Source organism: Erithacus rubecula, assembly GCF_903797595.1.
Source record: "Erithacus rubecula genome assembly, chromosome: 9".
NCBI classification, from domain to species: domain Eukaryota; kingdom Metazoa; phylum Chordata; class Aves; order Passeriformes; family Muscicapidae; genus Erithacus; species Erithacus rubecula.
The window spans coordinates 14,542,591-14,563,805 of NC_136660.1; the positions used below are offsets into that span (position 1 = coordinate 14,542,591).

General features: G+C 43.0%; 2 protein-coding genes across 4 annotated transcripts in view; one reads left to right on the forward strand and one right to left on the reverse strand.

Moving 5' to 3' along the window:
• ADK (adenosine kinase) overlaps nucleotides 1-1,136 on the reverse strand; it is a 269,130-nt gene extending 267,994 nt beyond the window's left edge. The window contains exon 1 of the mRNA XM_079313206.1: nucleotides 1,003-1,136. Within this exon, the coding sequence (XP_079169332.1) occupies nucleotides 1,003-1,058 (56 nt within the window). The 5' untranslated portion in view covers nucleotides 1,059-1,136. The remainder of the gene's footprint in view (nucleotides 1-1,002) is intronic.
• On the forward strand, nucleotides 1,121-20,852 carry AP3M1 (adaptor related protein complex 3 subunit mu 1). Of its 3 annotated transcripts, none has more exons than XM_079313205.1 (9): nucleotides 1,121-1,274; nucleotides 9,805-10,080; nucleotides 10,965-11,136; nucleotides 13,447-13,584; nucleotides 15,528-15,613; nucleotides 15,959-16,092; nucleotides 16,782-16,989; nucleotides 18,301-18,445; nucleotides 19,714-20,852. In XM_079313205.1, the coding sequence occupies exons 2-9, from the start codon at nucleotides 9,808-9,810 to the stop codon at nucleotides 19,812-19,814; spliced, it is 1,257 nt and encodes a 418-aa protein (XP_079169331.1). In that variant the 5' UTR covers nucleotides 1,121-1,274; nucleotides 9,805-9,807; the 3' UTR covers nucleotides 19,815-20,852. The 3 variants fall into 3 exon arrangements, with proteins under 3 accessions (XP_079169331.1, XP_079169329.1, XP_079169330.1); XM_079313203.1 differs by having other exon boundaries at nucleotides 1,198-1,330; XM_079313204.1 differs by having other exon boundaries at nucleotides 1,265-1,519.
• Nucleotides 20,853-21,215: the final 363 nt, after the last annotated feature.

A 21,215-nucleotide genomic window follows, 5' to 3' on the forward strand; every position in this document is an offset into this window, starting at 1 on the left:
AGACTGTTCTCATCTCAATACTAAAGTACATCCCATTTATGCTATATTTTAGCTACTTATTCATTATCAGTTATCGCCAAGATAATTTTGGACCTTTCAAGCCTTATGTCATTAATTATCTCCATACACTGAATACTTGAAGTCAGCTATCTTACAGTTATATTCATATCTGAATAATCCCGAGAAATCAAACCTGAAATTGCACGAAAAAAACCCGCTCTACAGCCCTCAGTACTCAGAGTTCTCATTTTGACTGTGCATCCTCCATTGAGAAACCTTACCTTTTTCTGCTATGACATTTAAAAATAAATGACTTATGTCTGTGCAGGCCATCATTCAGATGGGATTCAGTCAGTGCTATTGTACTGTGATCATACATATGAGGAAGTATAGTAAATCGCACTGATTTTTCAATATCAAAATATTTTTTAAATATTCACGTGTCTGGAAGAAAATGTAACTGATAACGCAGATTTTCAGTTTCCTGTCCAACGGGGACAGAGACCCTCGCGCGAGTATTAATGAGGGCATTTTTCAGAGGGTATTTTCCAAGGGGAGGCAGGCGGAATGACAACCCCAGCTGTGCTCTGGTACGGGGACCATCGCTGCGGGCAGCGTTCCGTTTCACCGCACCCATGCAGATGCTCAGCAGCTCATTCGCACGGACCGTCCCGACCCCGGGGCACAGCGCGGCCCCTGCCCCGCTGCGGGGAGCGCGGTGCGGCGGCACCGCCGGGCCCGGGCAGCGGTACCGCGGCAGGAGCCGGGGCAGCGCGGCGGGACGGCCCCGCCGCCTCCACGTGCGCCCGGTGCCGCGGCGGGGCCGCCCGCACCCCCCGCCTGCCCGGCCGCGCACAGCCCGGCGCGGCGGGACCCTGCCCGCCGATCCCGCCCGCACCGCGGGGACGGCACGTGTCTCGCCCTCCGCCGGGGGCAGCGCACCGACCCTCCGGCACCCGCAGGGCTTGCTGGCGAAGCACAGCCCGTCCCGGCGCCCGTTACCTCAGCTGCTTCTGCTCCAGCTTGAGCTTCTTGGCTTGCGGCTCCCCCGCTGCCATCTTCGCGCTGGGCGGCGTGCGGCGCGCTCCGCTCCCCTCGGCCCGCCCGCCGGCCCCGGCCCGCCCCGCCGACCGCGCCGGCACCGCCACCGCCGCCGGGGGGCGGGGGCGCCGGGACGAACGTACGGCCGCGCCGGGCGCCTGACGGGGCGGGGAGCGGAGCCCGCGCCGCCCGCCGTCCCTGCCCAGCCGCGCGCTGCCGCGGCGCCGGCCCGGGTGGGTTTAGCGCCCGGCTCCTGCCGGCTGCCGAAGCCGAGCGGTGCCGACCGGCGGTGAGGGGCGGCCGCGGCGGCGGGGCCGGCGGGCCCGGGGAGGGAGGGGGCCGTGCTCGGGCGCTCGGAGCAGGCAGCGGCCCGGCCGCCCGCGCCTCCGCCGGGGGGCGGCCCCGCGCCGCCGCCGGGCCTCGCCGCCATCTTGGCCGCTGCCCCGGGAGCGGGACGGGCCGTGCCGGGCCGGGGGAGGTACGTGGGGCGCGGGGGCCCGGGCCGTGAGGGAGCGGGGGCGGCGCTGTCCTTGCTCGGAGGACGGGATCCCTGCTAGGCGGGAGCCGCCCGTGCCTGGTCCCGGCCGCGCTGGTTGGCCGGCGTCGGGCAGGGGCGACATCCCCGCCAGCGGCGGTACCGGGAGGCTGCCCCGCAAATCCAAGGCTTTCCGTTTTACCCGCCCCCGTTTCCGTCGTTCGGTGCCCATTTAAATACAAAACCATGGCCGTGTTTGAATACCACCCCCTTGTTCTGGGCCCCGACGGAGCGCGGAGCCGCCCGGCGGCAGTGAGCAGGGGCAGAGCTCACGCCGCAGGAGGCGCGGGGCTGAGGGCGTTGTGCCGCGGCAGCTCCTTTGCTGTGGTGTCGGGGCAGGGGCGCTGCGGGAGCCGCCGCTCGCGGCAGAGCCCGCGGCCAGGCCGGGCCGGGCGGGGCAGGGCGGGCGGGGAGCGGCGCCGGCTCACCTGGGTCGGCGTTCGGCAGCGCTGCTGTAGCCATGGTGGTTCTACTCGTGCTGAGCTCGCTTCATTAGCAAGGGGCCCTGTGAGTGCGGATCTGCATCATGTGCGTTGGGAATAAACCCGTTATCATCCACCACTACGCGCTGCACATCGCTCCCTCCCTGCTCAGTACCCAGCGGTAACCGAGTGGAGCTTGTCGCTTCTTTTCTTTTGTTTCAGTCCAAATCTTCTTTGAATTAGTAATGCACTTACCATCTTTTAGTGTGATGAATGGTTCGTACCCACAAAGTGTTAATCAAACTGGAGGATTAGTGTCACCATTCAAGGCAGCTTTTCTATAACGAACCAGGAAAAAAATCATACCTGGGAGATGAAAATTTGTGTTCATAACAGGCAGACTGCAGTATGGGAGAGGAAAAGGTAATTATCAAGAAAATCAAAACCAACCTTAATTACTCATGCAAGAGGTAATATGATGGAAGCAGTGTTTTACAAAGGAACTGACTAGGCCAGTCATGAGAATGATTCTGCTGTGGCAGTTCCCAGCAGGTTTGAATCATACATAGCTTCTCCTTTATTTATTAAAGAAAAAAAAATAAAAAGGAAAAAATAAAAAGAGGAAATATCTGAATTATATTTATCTGTAAAAATGTCTCAGGTATTATATGCCATGTTGGGTGCTAACTCAAAAACACAAGCAAACTTTGTTCTTTTGGGGGAAGGAAACGGCAGATTCTTTACTGCCTCTGTACGCATATCTGAAAATTCCTTGCCAATGGAAAATCAGACTTGAAGAATTGTCCATGCCCTCTCATGTTTTATTTTGCTGGCTTTATTCAGAAATTAAATTTTCTGTTGTGCAAGACAGTTATGCACCAGTTAAGTCCCAGCTATTCTCCCATATAAAGATCTCCTTACATGAAGAATCCTTAATAAAAACCTTATCATGAACATTCAGAAAAGAGAAATTGAAGTCCTTGAGGTAGAGAAGTCTGAACAGTGGGAGATGATAATGTAAGAAACCAAATTAAAATTTGTTTAAAATATTTAATACCTTCTTCTTATATATCTTTAATTTTCCCCAACTTACAGCTTCACATATAATTTTTAAAAAATTAATATAGAAAAGTTAAATCTTTTTAATGCTTATTTAACATAATGTATGAAAGGCAGTCTTTTAACAGGAGCTTCTTAGTATTCATGAGACTCATTCATAAGGATAAAAGAATTAGAGTGCTGCTTTGCTCTGTCTTCTCGGAGGAGAAGGAAGGTACAAGAAGTTATGTGCCTTCTTTCTGCCCTCTGTGTTTGGACTGGTTGGGGCAGAATGCATATGTTAGGAAGAGCTGTCATGCCCAGCAGAGTTCCAGTGGTGCTTGCTGGCTCTGATGGAGTGTTTCAGTAGTGCATGGCTCTTTGGCACTGTGCTTGTCCTTTCTGGAACCCTGAGTGCCTGTTCAAAGACAGTGAAGACTGTGAAAGACAGTAGTATAAAGCTGGTAGCACTGTTGCTCTGGCCTGTCAGACTTACTGGAGGAGTGAATTGGGAGAGCATGGTGAACAAAACATCCTCAGAAAGTTGTGGCTTGGATTTCCTGATTGAATCCTGCTGCCTTGTCCATTCAGAGTTCTTCATGATTTGGCTGGAAGATGAGCCCAGTACTATCATTATTTTCCTGCAAATACTATGGACTGCAAATATGTCACATGATATCTGTCATATCTGTGTCCATTTGGCCCTGTCTATTCAGTACTGCTTTCAGAGAGTGAATTTCTTAAATTGTCCCTTAGTAGTCCTAAAGCTGCTGATTCAGATATAAGTTGTGTTTGAAAGGTTCTGTCTCCGTGTAAAAATGTAGTTTTAACAATGAATTTTTGTAGGTTTTGGTGTGGGTTTTTTCCTAAGAAATTCTTGCTTTTCCAGCTTTTACAACAAAGCTTTCTATTCTTGCAGGTCCCAAAGGGAACTGCAGTTATTTAGGATCTAACATTTTTCGATTATTCAGAATCTAATATTGTTCTGTTGACAAGAGATGGAAATCTCTTACCAGCAGTTAAAAGATTTACACTGGAAGTAAATTGAACAGAGGTGCCATGTAAGTGTATTATTGGAAAGCTCATCAGACAGTAGATGAAATGCTGCACAAATTATCATACAGGCTGTAATTGCTACTAGTAAAAGCACAGAGGAAATTGCAAATTTTGTTATGGATACCAAACACTGATTTAAGACAACTTCAGAGTATTCTCAAAGGACTACTTCCTTTTAAAAACAATTTCAGAAAGTTACAAACAGTGTTTTAAATGAGAGCAAAGATAAATATATGCTGAACATCTGGGAAGCAAAGCATTTAGTTTTTAATAGGATGATCTTGCTGATAAAATATGTCTGAGTAGTTGTACAGACACAAGTATTTCATGGTGTTGAGTAGAGTAGATACAAAATTTTGCTTGACTAACAGAGGGGGACAACAAGCAGTTCTTAAAAAAGGTTGCAAAAATGCTTTTACTTTGATATGCAGATACCTAAGATGTGATCATCTTACATGTAAAAAGATTAATGACATTTGAGAAGCATCATTAAGACACACAAATAATAACAGCATTTAAAAAACTGTGAAATTATAGAACATTCATGTTTTAGTAGACCTGAGACTTCCAGATTTATCAACTTGAATCACAGCTAATAATGATGTGTCAGGTTGGTCCTGCCAATTATACAATATTTCAGAGCTGCCACTTTGGCTGTCTTTAAAGTGTTGTTCAGATGTTTAATGGGACTTCTCTTTATTAGGTTTGCTGGTTTGAAAGCCAGTGAATGGGGTTGGGGAGGTCAGGAACACATTTGTGGCACATTTTGAATCTATGGGAAAAAGCTAAAGTACTGACTAAGCTGATTGTGACAAAAATATTAGCTTCACAATAGAAATAGAACTGCCTATTTTTAGCTTATTTCTCCAGATTACTGTAAGCATTTGATTACTTTCCATTCACTTGTCACTAGAAGTTCATTTCCACAAATACATAACAGAGACTCAGACAGTCTACCCCCACTGATCCTTCCACCCTTCAGAGCAGCTTTCCAAATTCTGGGAATGTTGAAGCTGTGGAATACTTTCCTAGTGATGGTCCTATTTGGAGCTGTTTTCAGTAATTAGTACTAGCTCTAAAGGGCATTGCAGAGGTCAGTGATAAATTCCTCACTTCATGGTTTCAGAGCTTTGAATATAACTCAGCTCAGTGTTACAGAAAAGCAGCTGTTGACAGTATTTCTGCATTAATTACATTTTAGAGTATTTAATTGTAGCTAAGGAAAAGCATATGCAATCAGTCTTTTTTCCCATGCTCTCAGCCTCTCTCTCTTGCCAGTGAGCTCCACTTTTGTCTTGTGAGCCTGCGGTGACTTTAGTCCAATGTTTCCATGCCAAGAATTTGAAAATCAGTAACATTGCAAATCCAGATTTAGTCAAAAGAAAAGTTTGAGAAGTGGAAACAGCTCACTGAAAGCATCTTAGTTAAAATATGGGGTTTTTTTCTGTGTGGACTTCAGATTCTTGTAGGATGGACATAGCTGAGAAGAATCTTGTGGAGTTTTGCATGTCAGAGGAAGGATGGGGAGTCTGTGAGAAGAAGCTGCAAAACTGCAGGGCTTCTTACAGTTGCTGCAGAGTCTGTAAGGTGCTTTGCAGTTAGGCAGTAACATGAAAGGCTGTCAGTCTACTGAAAATGAGCTTGAACAGTTTGCTTTGGCCTAAATGCAAATAGTTATCCATGGACTCCTTCAATCTGCTCTTAGGTAGGCCTAAGAGCAGAGAGATGGGAGGCGTGTCCTGTAGAATAGTCCTAGAAACACTTTCAGTACCTGACATAGACTGGTTTTGTGCTGACATTTCAAAGTGGTGTCTGCATACACTGCTCCATGGAGAAGAGTCTCATGATTCCTGAATTCTGGTGATTTTAAAACTTAGGGCCTGTGTTTCAAGACCTTTACCCTCAAAGTGCTGCAGCTCTTAACACACTGCTGTTGGCCTACTGGTGTGAGGAATTTTGATGTTACTGGATTGATTTCTTATGTTCAGCATTTGCCAATCCTTTCTGCTTTTCAAGTCTTATGTTCTGATGAGACAAGAAAGTCAGGTACTGAGAAATTAATTCAGGGATCTCTACATGCCTGAAATGAAATCTGGCACTCAAAATAGAGTAACAGGAATCTTCTGTATTTGGAGCAATGTTAGTTATTTTTATTAAATAGTAGTTTATATATCTTGTATTGATATTTTTGTAGTGTTACCAGTTCTAAGGTATTCAACATAAAATCCATCTTTAATCAGCTGGTGCCAATTGCTTGACAATGTATGGGATAAATCAAATTACTTAGTCTTGTGTGTAATAGATTGCTGTCCCCAGTGCTATAAGTGGTCAGCACTGGGAAGTGTACCAGCTGAGCTGCCCCTTGACTGACAGGGCAGGGCTTGTGTGTCTGTGGCTGCCTGCTCTGCACTTAGGCTGCAAGGAGAGAGCTTCCGCTTTCCAGAGCACTTCAAATTAGCATACTGCTAAAACTTGCGAAAAAAAAAAAAAGAGTATGTGAGAGGATTTGAAGGGAAGTCTTAGGCTAGAAGCAGAATACATGTCATGGGCAATGCTGTAATCCCTATCTTACATAGAAGATAGGGTAGGCAGCCGGGTGGGATCCCGGTCCCCTGGATCAGTGTGCTGCTCCCGTTCACACGAGGCCACACTCCTGTGAGCACAGCTGGTACTGAGGCAGCTTGGGGCAGATGAGTGAAGAAGGGCAGAGGTACCTCCCCTTCTGGCTATCCATGCCCTCCCTTGATTGCATATCAAGTCATGGTCTAATATCCTAAGTGGAACTTAGGGCAAAAGAAGGGGCCCTGCTATTACAGTCATTTGGTGCAACAGGAGCTTGCTATGATTGTGTGGTCTGCTGCACAGCTGCGCTTGTTCAAAGTATATTGTGACAAATGCAGCCATTTCTGATCTGTAGATGAATAGAATCTGGATAAACATTAACAGAAGCACAACTGCTGGGGCTTGCAAACACTGTCACATGTGTCTGATACTCTTTGTCGGTGTATCATTGGAAGCTACCTGCTGTCCAACACAGCTCCTCCAGTGCGAGCTGTGGATCAGCTGCTCTGGAAGCAGAGTCTTACCAGTGCTGCTTGTACTGGACTCTTAGATGCAGCTTTGTGTGCATCTAATAGGAAATGGGTCTGATATTTGTTAACAGATATGCTATTGTATTGATTTAAAAATGTACAGAGGTCTGTTCTAAGCTTTATAGCTGAGCACCTTCATATGTGTGGGCAGCCGAGGTATTGAACAATAGTGACATTCAGTGGTTGATTATATTTGCCACTGTTGTGTGACTATCCAGGAGATTTTCAAAGGCTTTAATGTTCAACACTGGCTAAATTCAGAGCATGTTTACTTGAACTGGATTAAAGCAATTGTGTCAAGGCTCATTTATAAAAATGCTGTTTTCACAGTATTAAAATTGTCTGGTTTTTTTAAACAAACTAAATTAGATATTAATTTGCTCCAGGGGAGAGATAGTAGAAACATACAATAACACTCTGTAGCTTTATTTGCTTACCCACTCTTAGGCAAATTTTCAATCACGGTTTCTAAAAGAACTTCCCTTCACATTCCATATTGGCTTAGATGAATATTTTTGTCCACCTTTTGACTATTGGTCTTTTTTTGTCGGCTACCAAAGGCAGCATGCTCTTGGCAGGAGCTATCTGAGACCTGGCATGGCCCCAGTGAAGATGAGCACATTGCTGTCATGCATGTGCAGGAGCAGCTGGAGTTTAGAATTTGAAAAGCTGGATCTTTTCAAATTGTAAACTCCAGCTGCTCTTGCTGGATGTGGGCTCTCTTCCCACATCTGCTGACTTAGGTGGAGGGAATAGCATGCTGACAACCTTCTTGAGCTGTCTGTCCTTCTTCACCGTCTTTGGTGAGCTTTGGAAGACATAGGTTTGTTTTGTCAAAATCTGGAGGGCCAAACCATTTTTCATTGTTACAAGTGTATTGATAGATGAGTTAGTACTCTGGGTAGTTTAGATTCAGACACAGCAACACAAGCTCACTCTGGGTGGAGCTAAGTGCCTATTCCAGTATTTTGGAATGAGATTTAGTCATAGAGTGTTTGGACTTGTTAAAATCTCTGTGGGACTGGACCATGTGCATCTAGATGCTTCCATGCTATTTTTACGTTAGTGTGCCAGAGTTAACAGAGAAGGAGAATTTTTTTTCTGCATTTTAGGTCAAGATCCTGGCCAAATATGGTAAAAATAATGAAGACCATGATAGGTTTTTGGTTTATTTGGCTTCTCTTGGACATGCAGCATGGATGATGGTCTTCCTATTTCAAGGTGTGGACACCCAGTACTTGTCCGGTCTCTTTCCAGTCATGTTTGAATTCCTCCAAAGACTAACTTTCAATTCTGGATCTCCATTGCTATCATCTACCCTTTCCACCACATGCCCTGTGCTGGCTCTAGCACTCTCTGACAGTGTAATAACTTGCTTTAGGAAGCTGATGTGACCAGCAGCTCCTTTTGCTGGGTCAATTTCTGCCTGGACCATTTTCCTAATGTAGATAATTGCAGAGCTACAGACCTACTCAAATCAATACCTGAGAGGCAAAAGGGAAGAACATCCAGTGCCAGCTTCTTCCACTACAGATGAATTTATGCTTGACATTGAGGTTAACTTCACCTTGAGAAGCCACTGTTGGTTTGTTTTCCAAGCCCAAGTTTCAACTGGAACTTATTTTTGTAAGGGGATCTTTATGCTAGAGGTCAGCCAAAGCATTGTATCTGTCTCATGTAAAGGCTGAAGAGATAAACTGAAGTCTGCTAGCATTTGTCTCCTCTGTAGATGCAGAGATAATTGTCTATTCATTTTACCACCTACTCAGTTCACTTACTATCACATTGAAAGTTGAGAAATAGACTTGGAATTATTTGTTTTAATAGGCACATAAGCTTCTTGCCTCATGAATAAAATAAAGGATCAGTGGCTGAGGCATGTTATTTGTAAATGTTTAAAGAGATAAGAAAGTTACATTCCTTACCTGCAGTTCATACTCCCCTTTTAAGTAAGTAAGATTTTAAGTGAAAAACATTTTATGTAAACATATTTCATGCATGCCAAGCACATTTGAGGCAATTTTATTCATTAAATCAGATTTAAATGGCTAGTTTTGTGTACTTTTAATGAATTCCAACCCTTTACCCAAGTGCAGTTTGGCATAGATCATAAGACTAATCTGCCAGCAAGGAAAAAGTACTTTTCTAGTTCAACAGCTGAAAGCTGACAAGCTAAAGAGCTGTATCTTTAAGACAGAGCAATTCTAAGTTATGTGGGCAACTGCCAGGCCAACTGCAGTGCCATAGAAACTTTCTGTGCAAGTAACTCCTTCACTTCGGCAAGCACGTCTGAGCGAGTGCCAGCTCATGGGAGTCAGCTTTTCTTTAAAAAATAAATTGCAAATTCCAGATAGGGATGAAAGTGGAAAACGAGGGTGCTTTCTTTGTGCTTGCATTATGATACAGATTAGCAACTTAATCCAGTGGCAAATATTTTTTGGTGGAATGTTCTTCTAAATAAAGAAAATGGAATTCAAAGAAAAACAACAAAGTAGATATTTTTCCTAAATTCATAGTGTGTGTTAATAAAGAATAACCATCATAAGGAAGGGAATCTGGAATAAGAAATGTCCACATACCCTTTTGTTTATTTTAACTTCTTTTAATGTGTTTCCAACAGAAAATGATCCACAGCCTGTTTCTTATAAACTGTTCTGGTGATATCTTCTTGGAGAAGCACTGGAAGAGCGTTGTGAGCCAGTCTGTGTGCGATTATTTCTTTGAAGCTCAGGAGAAAGCAATTGATGTTGAGAATGTGCCTCCTGTCATCTCCACTCCACATCACTACCTCATCAGCATCTATCGGGATAAAATCTTCTTTGTGTCTGTCATACAGACAGAAGTGCCACCACTCTTTGTAATTGAATTTTTGCACCGAGTAGCAGATACTTTCCAGGTCTGTCACCATTCAATGATTTTAAAATTCAGTGTCTGGAGGGGGCTATGGGGAAGCCAAAGAGGGACTCTTTGTCAGGAACTGTAGTGATAGGACAAGGAGAAGTGAGTACAAACTGAAAGAAGGGAAATTTAAGCTAGATATTACAAAAAAATTCTATTCTGTGAGGGTAGTAAAATAGTGAGTGGAACAGGTTGGCCAGAGAGGTTGTGGATGCCCCAACTGTGGCAGTGGTCAGGGCCAGGTTGGATGGGGCTTTGAGCAACCTGATCTAGTGAGAGGTGTCTATGCCCTTAGCAGGCAGGGGGAGTTGGGACCACCCCTTGAAGTCAAGTATAGGTTTATAGAATACAAAGAGGTTTATTTTGTGCACTCAAAAGCGCCAGAACCCAAATCCTACTTTGTAAATGCTGGGGTTTTTTTCTGTAAGGTTTTGTATTGTTCATATTTTGTAGATGGGAAGAAGGAGCATGTAGTTGGGCAGCATGCACTCTGTAGTGAGGAAAAAGCTGCAAAGAAATCACTTATCCACCAATTTTACTTTACTGTGTGTAAAGGAAACACTGTGAAGATTGAGCAATGCCAAAAGATAGTATCTGTATTTTACAAGGAGTCTTGTAACTTAAGATGTATAAATGTTCACAAGTCAAATGTAGTACATCATATTACATTATTTCACTATTCATGCTTGGATTTCCAGTTAGGTGATAAATATAACATTAACAAGATTATGCCATCAGACTATAGAAATAGTCAGTTTAGGCACTAAAATGCCTTCATATATTGGAGGGGTTTCTGTAAGAAAAAAACAAACAAACTTCTTTTTGTAAAGCATTCTAACAGGAATAAAAATCCTCTCTCCTGTAATCTCTGAATTTGTTTAGGATTACTTTGGCGAATGTTCTGAGACGGCAATTAAGGACAATGTAGTAATTGTGTATGAACTTCTAGAAGAAATGCTAGACAATGGCTTTCCACTGGCAACAGAATCTAACATACTGAAGGAGCTGATTAAGCCTCCCACAATTTTGCGCTCTGTTGTCAACTCCATCACAGGTATGAAAATATGTAATTTCAGCAATGATGGCTGTTTCAAAAAAGCCCCATCATTCCTTGTAGCTAAAAAAATAATATATTGGTGTGAATCTGTAAGGTGAGGGCACTGTCCTGCCACTTCTTATCAATAGGAGTTGAATAAAACAACTCCCTCCTTGTTTGCAGTTCATGCCTGGCCCCTTTGCTGTCCTCAGAGGCACTGCCTGGTTCAGCCACAGCTGCTGAAGTCCCTCAGGAACAGCAGCTTCAACACCGTCAGGACATACTGGAGACAGGTGCACTGGGATTGGTACAGAGCTCACCCCAAGCCTTGAATAACTGAGGGGCAGTGGAGAAGGTTAAGCATTTTGTAAGAAATCCTTATAGGAAGGTACATAATAGATACCTAATAAATCCTTGACAGGTGGGAACAGATAGCATGAAGGGAAGCAAATAGCCTGTCCTCAACCTCCACCCTACCCCCACCACCAAGCACATGGATTCATATGGATTTGATTTCACAACTGTTTCAGGCTGTTGTAAATGGGTCTGTCTTGCAGTGGTGAAGCCAAATGTCTGTCAGCTGAGCTGGTGGAATCTGCTTGTCTGGCAAGAGGGTGCAAGGGAGGTGAGCCATGAGGTGTCACATGGGGGCAGAGAGACACGAGATGGTTGCCTGTACATTGTGTTAGAGAAGGGGAGTAGCTGGGCTGCAGGGCCACACAGAAAATACTCAGAGGAGCTGGTATTTAAGGTAGTAGATATGGTTTAGTCTTTGAGTATAAATCTCATCAGTTTTAATTCCCTTATTTGGAGTTTAGTTTGATTTTTTAAATGTGGATTGGGATGCTGGTATTTACACTTATAAAAAATATGACACGAATGGACTAGATGGACCTCTGTAAGGAGAATTAAGACTGCTGAAGCCAAGGGTTGCAGCATCAAATCCTCTTGTTTTATTTAAAGCCTTATTAAAATTCCCTAGGAGCCTAAAGCGCCTGCCCGAGGCAGCCTGCATCTTGTCACTGTCAACAGCTCAGTGCTGAGCAGGTGGGAAGAGCAGCCTGGGAGGTCTCCTGCCTACCTGGCCTGGCAGCACTGCTGCACCCTGCAAGGCTGCAGAGGGACAGACACAGCAACTGCTCCTCTTCAGAGATGCAGTGGGAGTGAAGAAGTGGTTGCAGCTCCTCCCCCCTGCATTGTAGCACACACAGGGGTGGACTTTAGGAAGGGGTTTTTTGAGTAACTACTTCTACTAGTAACTACTTCTGTTTTCTGCCTGCCAGAATAGGGCCTGCCCAAGCAGATTTTGTAGAAATTATACCTGCTGGCCACCAGCTTCTCAGTGGAGCTGCTTCACGTGGCAGAACACACTACCATGCTCATTGTGCTAAAGGGCACAAGTCAGCATGAGCTGTGGCCCTGTCCCAAGACCTACTTCTAGCAGAGGGAGTTGTTTCCACCGTGCTGGGATTCAGGCATCAGTCATCTAAGCCTCAGAAGTGCTAAGATAATTTTTTTTTTCCCCTTTTTAAAGTATCCATTTACTTTATAACTATGTAGCTCAGGAAGCCTTCCTCTCATGCTGGATGATATTGAGAACCAGGAGCCAAGGGTGAGAGCAAGGTCAGCAGGAACAGTTGGCATCATTGGTTGGGAGCCCAGAAGTTGAGGCAGCAGGTCGGGGACAGGATCAGAAGATAATGGGTCATCTACAGCTCAGTGTTTGCCAGTAACATCCATCAGAATGGGACAGGTCAAGCCAGAAAGACCAGTCTGGGCCAGGGTCTGGATGGATTTGACACATAGTCAGGTAGAGACATGGCTGTCACCTTGATGCAGGGTAGCCCAGATGGGTGCCAAGGTGAAACCCTCAGCCTAACGCCAGCTCCAAGCAAGGATTGTAGGAGCCCTCCCTAAGGCTTCTTACACATCTTTCTTGCTAATGACTCTTACCTTGTTAATCAGCCCTGAAGACATCCAGCTAAAACTCTTAGGAGAAGGGGGCAGCAGGCTTAAGGCTCTCACAGGGAGCTGTCATGTTTTGAATTAGTGATGAAATCCTCCACAAGATCTAGCCCCACATCTACTCCCACTCAAACCTCCTGCTGACTCGAGCACTGTATTTTCCTGTGCAGGATGCAGTCTGATAGCTGTTAAATCTGCACACATGGCTCCAGTGCCTTCAGATCACCTCACAGATAACCTTGTAGGGTCCAGGCTCTAGCCTGCAGTTCTTGGGGGCAAGCCTTGCCTTGCTTTCTAATTTTGGCAGTTGAAACATTCCTTTTGTAATGAATTACTGATTTTGAGCTCCTTCTCGTTTTTAAGGCAGTAGTAATGTGGGAGACACTCTTCCCACTGGACAGTTATCCAACATTCCTTGGCGCAGAGCAGGAGTAAAATACACGAACAATGAAGCCTATTTCGATGTCATTGAAGAAATTGATGCAATTATAGACAAATCAGGTAAGATGCCTTGCAAACTAGTATTTGTTTCTTGAGTGTGTTTACATGTGGCTAATGATGTTTTAGAGACAATACAATCCAATCTTCTTATTTTTCTGCATATGTTTTATATACATGCATTTATATCTTTGGTAGAAATATTCAATTTAAAATTATGAACCTAAGTGTATTTCTTCAGTTCACCTTAAAACAGCAACATGCTCTGGGCTGCTTTGAGAACATCCACAAGAAGTATGTTTTTTTGTTTGTATATTGATTATCTCATAGCAGATATAAATAGGAAAAAAAACTAGTTGAAATGTGATGAAAAAATTATCTCCCTCCCATTGTTCTTCCAACAATGTACTTCTTGAAGGCCCTCAAGTGAGGAAGACAAAATCCTTCATTAGCTTTCTTAATAGCAAGATAAACTTGGTGCAAAATAGTTGGACAGTATTGTTTTCCTTATAGTCAAACTGGAGCCAAGTACTATGAAGCATAATAATAATACTTCATTCTTTTATGTGAATGAAATGTATCATTTTCAAATACAGAAGTCTTTATTCTGAGATTTAACTTTGGGGAGGAACCTGATAACTTACATGCCAAGAAAAAGGAAAATAATTATGCAAAAAGAAAACTGCAAAGCTGTGGGCAGGAACCTGGTGTTTTGTTCAGTATTGGGGCCAGCAGTTAGCAAGAGTGAAGACTGCAGGACACCCTTTTGTGGTGGTATGGGGCAGGGAGCAAACCTCTGATTATTCATTCAGTGCTGCTGAATGAATAGTAGCAGTGTCAGTGTTGGTTTGGTTCTGTACAGCACTTCAGCAAATGCTTTAGCCACTGTTGAAGTGGATAGTCATAAATAGCTATTGTGCAGCTCTTCCTCTCCCCATCTTGAAGCTAAAAGAAGGTGCCCTTTATAGGGCCCTTATAGACCATGCTGAGGACTGTTTCTGTCCTAGCTCCTTCAGATTCCCAGGAGCAGTGTGAGGGCTCAGTCTGAGAAGGTACAATCAAGACTATGGTGAATTTCTGTGTGTATTTCAGGCCAAATCACTGTTTAATTTCCTGCTGAGGTTCTGCTGCAGTAGTCATAGCTACTCTTTTCTGCTCTGATCCCTTGGGGACTAGCAATGCAAGAACTCTTTTATAGCCTTCACTAGGCCTATGGTAGATGAGGCTGTTCCCCTAGAATAGGGAAGTTATCTTGTTTCATAGGGATATGGTTGACTACTTTAACCTGAAACAGGATCTATTCTTTTCAAAGTATAAAGCCACCATTTCTCCTTTCCCCTGCCAAGATAAGCCAGTTTCTACCTATCTTCTAAAATTACCTTTGCATGTGGAGCTAATTAATTAGTTCAGAGTCCTGCTTATGCCTTTCTGTACTTAGAGGGTATTTCAGGAAATGAGCATTTCCTGGGTAAAATGCTTGGTACTTTTGCTTGGAGGTTTGGGGTTTTTTGCTATAGATTTATTTAACATCAAGATGAATATTTAATTTCATTGTTAAACGACCTTTACTTGTGAAAGCCAAAGTTAGCTGGAGTTTTATAGCACCAACTTAATGCATTTTGACATTGACTGTTTTGATGTACCACTACACAACTTGCTAGTTTTTTTGGGACTGGGTATAGGGATGAAAGAAAAGATTCAGAACTGATGTGTTACGAAATTCTTATTTGCTTATTGCTGGCAACCAGTTCAAGCACATCCAGTACAAGTCCTGTGTAACAGCTGGCACAAGTGTAATTAACCAATTTGGGACAGGCTGTTTGCTCTGGCTCATGTATTTTAGCAAGCTAGCCAGGACACAGGTAACTGGAATGACCTTTCCTAGCTGGGCTTGGCATGTTGTTGAGTGTTGTGCAAATGTCATCTGTGCCCTCTAGCTGCACCTCACCACATCTGTTAGGCCCTTCATAATAATGTTAAGTCAAGTGTCTTGTTTTTCCCTGCAGGTTCCACAGTCTTTGCAGAAATCCAAGGTGTTATTGATTCGTGTATTAAGCTCTCAGGAATGCCAGATCTTTCTCTGTCTTTCATGGTAAATTCAGCCTATATTTGGAAATCTTAATTGCTCAGGATTTATTTTTCTTAGTGATCAGATTAAACAACTTTAGGATCACTATCACTATTTCATGAAAAGTAACGAGTTTTGCAGTATATTGTAGAAGCTGCATAGTTCAGTAGCTAGAATTACTTTTGTCTGTACTTAAAAAGACCCTCACAGGAGCTGCTGTACTGGGTGAGATCAGAAATCCATCTAGCTCAGTGAGATGTCTCTGATAATGGCTACTCAGAGTCCAAGAAATAGGAATTGGGTGGAGTTCAGTTGCTCAAACCACTGGTACTTGATGGGATGTCACTTACCATTTTGCCACTCCTGCAGAACCCACGGCTGCTGGACGATGTCAGTTTCCATCCCTGCATTCGGTTCAAACGCTGGGAGTCGGAGCGAGTCCTTTCCTTTATCCCTCCCGATGGGAATTTCAGGCTGATCTCCTACCGTGTCAGTTCCCAGAAGTACGTTTGCATTCACACACTGCTCCTCCAGCTACACCACCTGCTGCTCTCCACCTGAGCAGCAGCACATTCCTCCTTCTAGGGGGGATTGGCATTGTTCTGAAATGAGTGTACTCAGGTTTTGTCTCATCTGTTGCTCTGTCCCTACTAAAAGAAGAAAACCATTTTTCAGTGACCTGCAGATACTCAGCAATAATTTTTCAGTGGAGTAAATCACAGATGGCAGCAATATAGGGATATTCAGTCCTAGTAACTGTTGTTGGTGCTAGATACTTTATGGTTAAGTGTCTGTGGACATGGAGGATTCTGAGCTTCATGAAGACAGTAAAGCAAAAAAAAGTCCAAACTGCAGATATCTGCAAACTAAAGCCTGATCTGACTAGTGGCTCTTCTGAGATTTGGCTCAGTGAGATTACTTTTAAAAAAAAAACCACAAAATTAAGAGAGAATAGGACAAGGTATTCAGAAAAAAATTAAGTAAATATCTTTTTCTTGTGATTTTCTGCTGATAAAATCATTTCAGCAATGATGCTGAAGAGCAGAGTATCACTTCACTTATCACTTCTCAAACAAACCAGTTCTAACTTGAATACCTACCAGAAACAGAAGAACTGTTTATGAGGAAGTGCATTAATTTCTCAAGCAGAGATTTAGCCAGGATGCATTCAGCTATTGTCTTCTCTTTTCAGCTTGGTGGCAATTCCTGTATACGTGAAGCACATGATCAGTTTTAAGGAAAATACTTCTTCAGGAAGATTTGATGTTACCATTGGACCAAAACAGAATATGGGGAAAACAGTAGAAGGAGTTGTCATGACAGTTCACATGCCAAAGGCCGTACTTAACATGAACCTCACTGCTACACAAGGCAGCTATACATTTGACCCAGTTACTAAAGTAAGTCTTGAATTTTTATTTATTTAAATATTGAAGGTGGCAATACTACAAGTCACCCATATTGCAGAATACTGGAACAGTGTTCTACATTTGGCAGAAAACTCTGTTCAGCATACATTTATGAATTCAAAATTTACCTTTAAAATTTGCTTTTCAAACTTAGTTATGCACCAGCTCTGATTTCTGACTTTGTCAGTATCCTTTTCCTTCCCTTCCTCTCTTTTCACACTGATCTTTAACCCATTAATATATTAGTGGATGCAGCAGTATTTTTCTGATAGTTTCAGCCATGATACATTTTGCAATAAATGTTGTGAAAACTTATTTTTCTGAAGAAAATGCACTACCCTTGAAAATGGGTACACAGAAAAACTGGGAGCAAGAGATGAGAAAAAATTTCTTCTAAAAGATCTGCCTAAAGATGCACAGGAAATGAAAAGTGTCTGAAAAAACATGTCTTGGGCTCCTGATTCCTTCCCTCTGAGTTGGGGTTGAGACCTAAATTTCATAAAGTCCCTGAAACCTTTTAGTACCAGGAGCCATTTTGCTCTTAAGCAGTTTGAGCCAAACTATTTTGCAGCCTCTAATACGCTGCTCCGAGCTTTCTGCTGCCCTTGGAATATCTCAGTCAGCAATTCATTAAAATTGTTAGGGAAAGCTTTCCAAGTAGCATTTTGTTTCAAAAACAATAGATCTTGATCATTTTAAAAGAAAAGCACCAACAAAAAAAAAAAAACCCTTCAAGCATGCTTTCCTCTCTGCAGAAATGAGTTTTACTCAAGAGTTTTTATCAAGAGTTGGGATTGAAATTGCAAAAATTTTTAAAAGCATAGAGAAGTGAGGTTTTTCTGTATTTATGAGTTTATGAGGAGGACAAACAAACCACCTCTTGTGGTTTCTCCAGTGAGTGTAAGAAACTGGCAAACAAGTGAGCCTTGAGAAAGTTAGTCTGGCTTAGACATCTCCTTTGGTCCAGTGCCTTGCTCCTACCCCCTCATTCCTGTGTTTATGTTTCCATGGTCTATATGCTGTTAGTGTCTTGGCTTCATGGATCCAGCTGACACAAACAGACATCAGGGTCAATTATCCTTAGCAAAGGGAACAAGATGTTCTCAGTGCACAGACCCACACTGACAGGGTGAAAAAAAGACCCCATACCTGCAGGAGCCCTCTCCCAGCCAGTGAGGTAATTCTCAGGGCTCCCAGGCTACTGACTGTACCCAGCCTGCAAGCTAAAAGCTGGACATGAACTTGACCTTAAGAGGTTGTTTCCTAGAATACTGTTACTACTATTCTCTCCTTTCTGACAAGGTGCTAGCATGGGATGTGGGCAAAATTACCCCTCAAAAGCTACCAAACCTGAAGGGCATGGTAAACCTGCAGTCTGGAGCCCCCAAGCCAGAGGAGAACCCAAGTTTAAACATCCAGTTTAAGATACAGCAGCTTGCAATTTCAGGTGAGTTGGGAGGTATTACATGAAATTGTAAAATTGCTAGCAGAACAAGTTAGTGTAGGAAATGAAGTGGGAAAGTGTTAATAATTTAATTGGAGATGCAGAATCTAAAGTCAGCTTGGTCCAAAATGATAAAGTCTGATTTGTCCCAACCTGCAAATTACCAAGTTACCCTTGCTGGAAGATTTCTTTCCTGGGAATTGTGAATTCTCAATTGTTTTGCTCAAAAAAGACTGTGATTTTTCTTTGTTGCATTTGTTTGCATGTTTGGTGCATTAAACATGCAAACATATCCTTTTAGTGAAGAGTGATGGATAATGATTTAGTGTGCTGCTCCTGACTTGCTTTCTAGTGGTCATAAAAATGTATTAATTTTGAAGAATGCCCTTCTTACTCTTTCCTTCTGAAGTTGGTTAGTTGTTCATCTTTGAAACAATCTGCAAATCAAAGCAGAATGAAGTCTATAGGGTAAGTGCTAAAGTAAATTTAAAGCAGACAAGGCCTCAGTCTGCAAACACTTAATTCATGTGAGTTATCCCTGTGTAAAATGCTTCTCCAAGCAAGCTTTGCAGGATTAAGGCTCTAACAGTGCAAGAACTCACATTCAGAGAGGAGGAGGAGGAGGATGACTGAAGGTAGTTGATGAGAGTTGGTGGTAGTACACGTGGTACCTTTCTGGATAGGTACCAGGCTATGGTCTTCTTGGCCCCTAGTCTATTTACAGTAAATAACAGTTCCTGTGTAAGGACTGAATCTTGCAGTTTCCTCTTAAACTAGTTTAAATCTAGCAAGATAGAGCTGCTCCAGTGGCTGGACACCAAAGATAACAGACCTGTGAGAAAGCACAGAACAACCTGAAGCTGTAGGTAATTAATAGCTACTGGCCTTCCTCAAGGAAGAGCAGAGGGATTGCTGATTCTTGCAGTTACAACTTGGAGTGAAAAGAATTCTGAATCTTGTCCCTTGCTTCATCTCCATGACTGGAAAGCAGTGCAGTGTACAGGAGCTGTGGAAGATAGCTCATCTCTTGGAAGGAGGATGTTGGCTTTTGGAGTAGAAGAGAAACAAGGTGCTGCCCTGCCAAGACAGCTATGATTAGGTGACAAGAATGTTCTCATCTGCTGCTTCAAACCCGATGAAATTGTGAAAGAAAGGAAAATGAGCTTTCTAACCAATCCTAATGTGCTTCAAGACAACTGGATTTCTAGTCAGACCTCTGTGATTCCTAGCATTCTGCTTTTAACTTTGTTCCTGTCTCTGTCTTTTTTCAGGACTGAAAGTGAATCGCCTAGACATGTATGGAGAAAAATACAAGCCTTTTAAAGGTGTCAAATATATTACAAAAGCAGGAAAATTCCAAGTCAGGACATGAGAAGAGGCTGAGAGGAAATTCCCCTTAAAAAAACTTGACTGCTTAGTGACTTATGTTGGTTAGGTGCCAATTAATTAATTAATAGACACTGATTAGTTTGGGATCAAAGCATTTGTGCACAGCAGCTCTTAAAATGAAAGCATAGCTTAGTTTTTCTTAATATGGCTTTAAAATAAGGTACTTTTTTTTCTATTATACTTTCACTCTTTTTTTACTGAATTGTTGTGCTGGTGAATAGTTTGATATGGGCAACCCACAAAATGTTGCAAACACTACACTGCCAGTCAGATACCAAAGCCCTGAGGTCAAGCTCATTCTGGAGGCCAGACAGGCCATTGGAAGAGTCTTTTGGTGGCATATTTTGCTGCTGGAGCTGCCTGCAAAGAAAGCTCAGTTCTACCCACAGCCAGCTGCAAGCTGGCATTCCACCAAGCAGCATGTAATCCCTTCAGAAACAGAGAGTAGCAGTGAGGGGGCAAGGGTCGCCCTGGGGCCTGGGACATCACAAGTGTCACTCCTGAAAAAGCTTCTGATGAAGTAAAAAATAATTTCTGTGTTGTTTACAAGAAATCGCCTTTCTTAAAGAAGCATTTGCCTTAATCAGCTTTCATTTCTGCCATCTGCAGATGAGCTGATAAAAATAACATCCTGCATTAAATCTGGGAGGTGATTGTTGCTTCAGTAATCCACTTTGTTTCCATTCAATCTCATCATCCCCATCATTTTTTTTAAGAATACAGTTGCAGAGAGTAAGATCTATTTTTTATGTGAAGCCTTTGCTTTGATTTAGATGCTCCACTTGTTTGAAGTGGATGCCACCAGATCTGTGCAGTGTGTACCTTCAAGCCTAGCTTTTTAGATAGCACAATAGAAGTGTCAATTGTATTTAATGGTTGTGTGCTTTAATGTTCTGAAATAAAGGGAACTCTGCTGCAAGTGTCTCACCTTATGAAATGTTCATACTCTTGGAAACCATTCATGATGCTCTTAAGCAGGAAGTATCTGATACACTATTACACAATGACTATTTGCTTCATCTTTACTGAACTTGATCACTGTGCAGCTGCTTAGAGTTTTAAAAGGCTGTTTGGAGCACAACAGGTATGGTCCCTTTCATATTCTTATTTTTAAATGGAGGACACTTATTTGTGGTATTTCAAAGACAGTCAGAGCAAAGCTGACCTTCTTGTTATATACCAACAAAAACATCTCTCTAAACCAGTGTATACTCCAGAGTAGCTATCAGGTTCCAAACCATGCATTTGGTCAGTATTAATTCAGGGTGGGATACTGGAGACCCTCAGTTTCTCTAACCTGTTAAAAATCAATGAATAGGTACTAGCTTTACTTCAGATGAAGAGTAGGAACCAAAGTTACTTAGTAGTCAAAATTTCAAATACT

Coding starts and splice junctions, on each gene's coding strand:
- AP3M1 (XM_079313205.1), top strand. CDS start 9,808: ATGATCCACAGCCTGTTTCTTATAAACTGTTCTGGTGATATCTTCTTG. Junction 10,081..10,964: donor GAGTAGCAGATACTTTCCAG/GTCTGTCACCAT, acceptor GAATTTGTTTAG/GATTACTTTGGCGAATGTTC. Junction 15,614..15,958: donor ATCTTTCTCTGTCTTTCATG/GTAAATTCAGCC, acceptor CCACTCCTGCAG/AACCCACGGCTGCTGGACGA.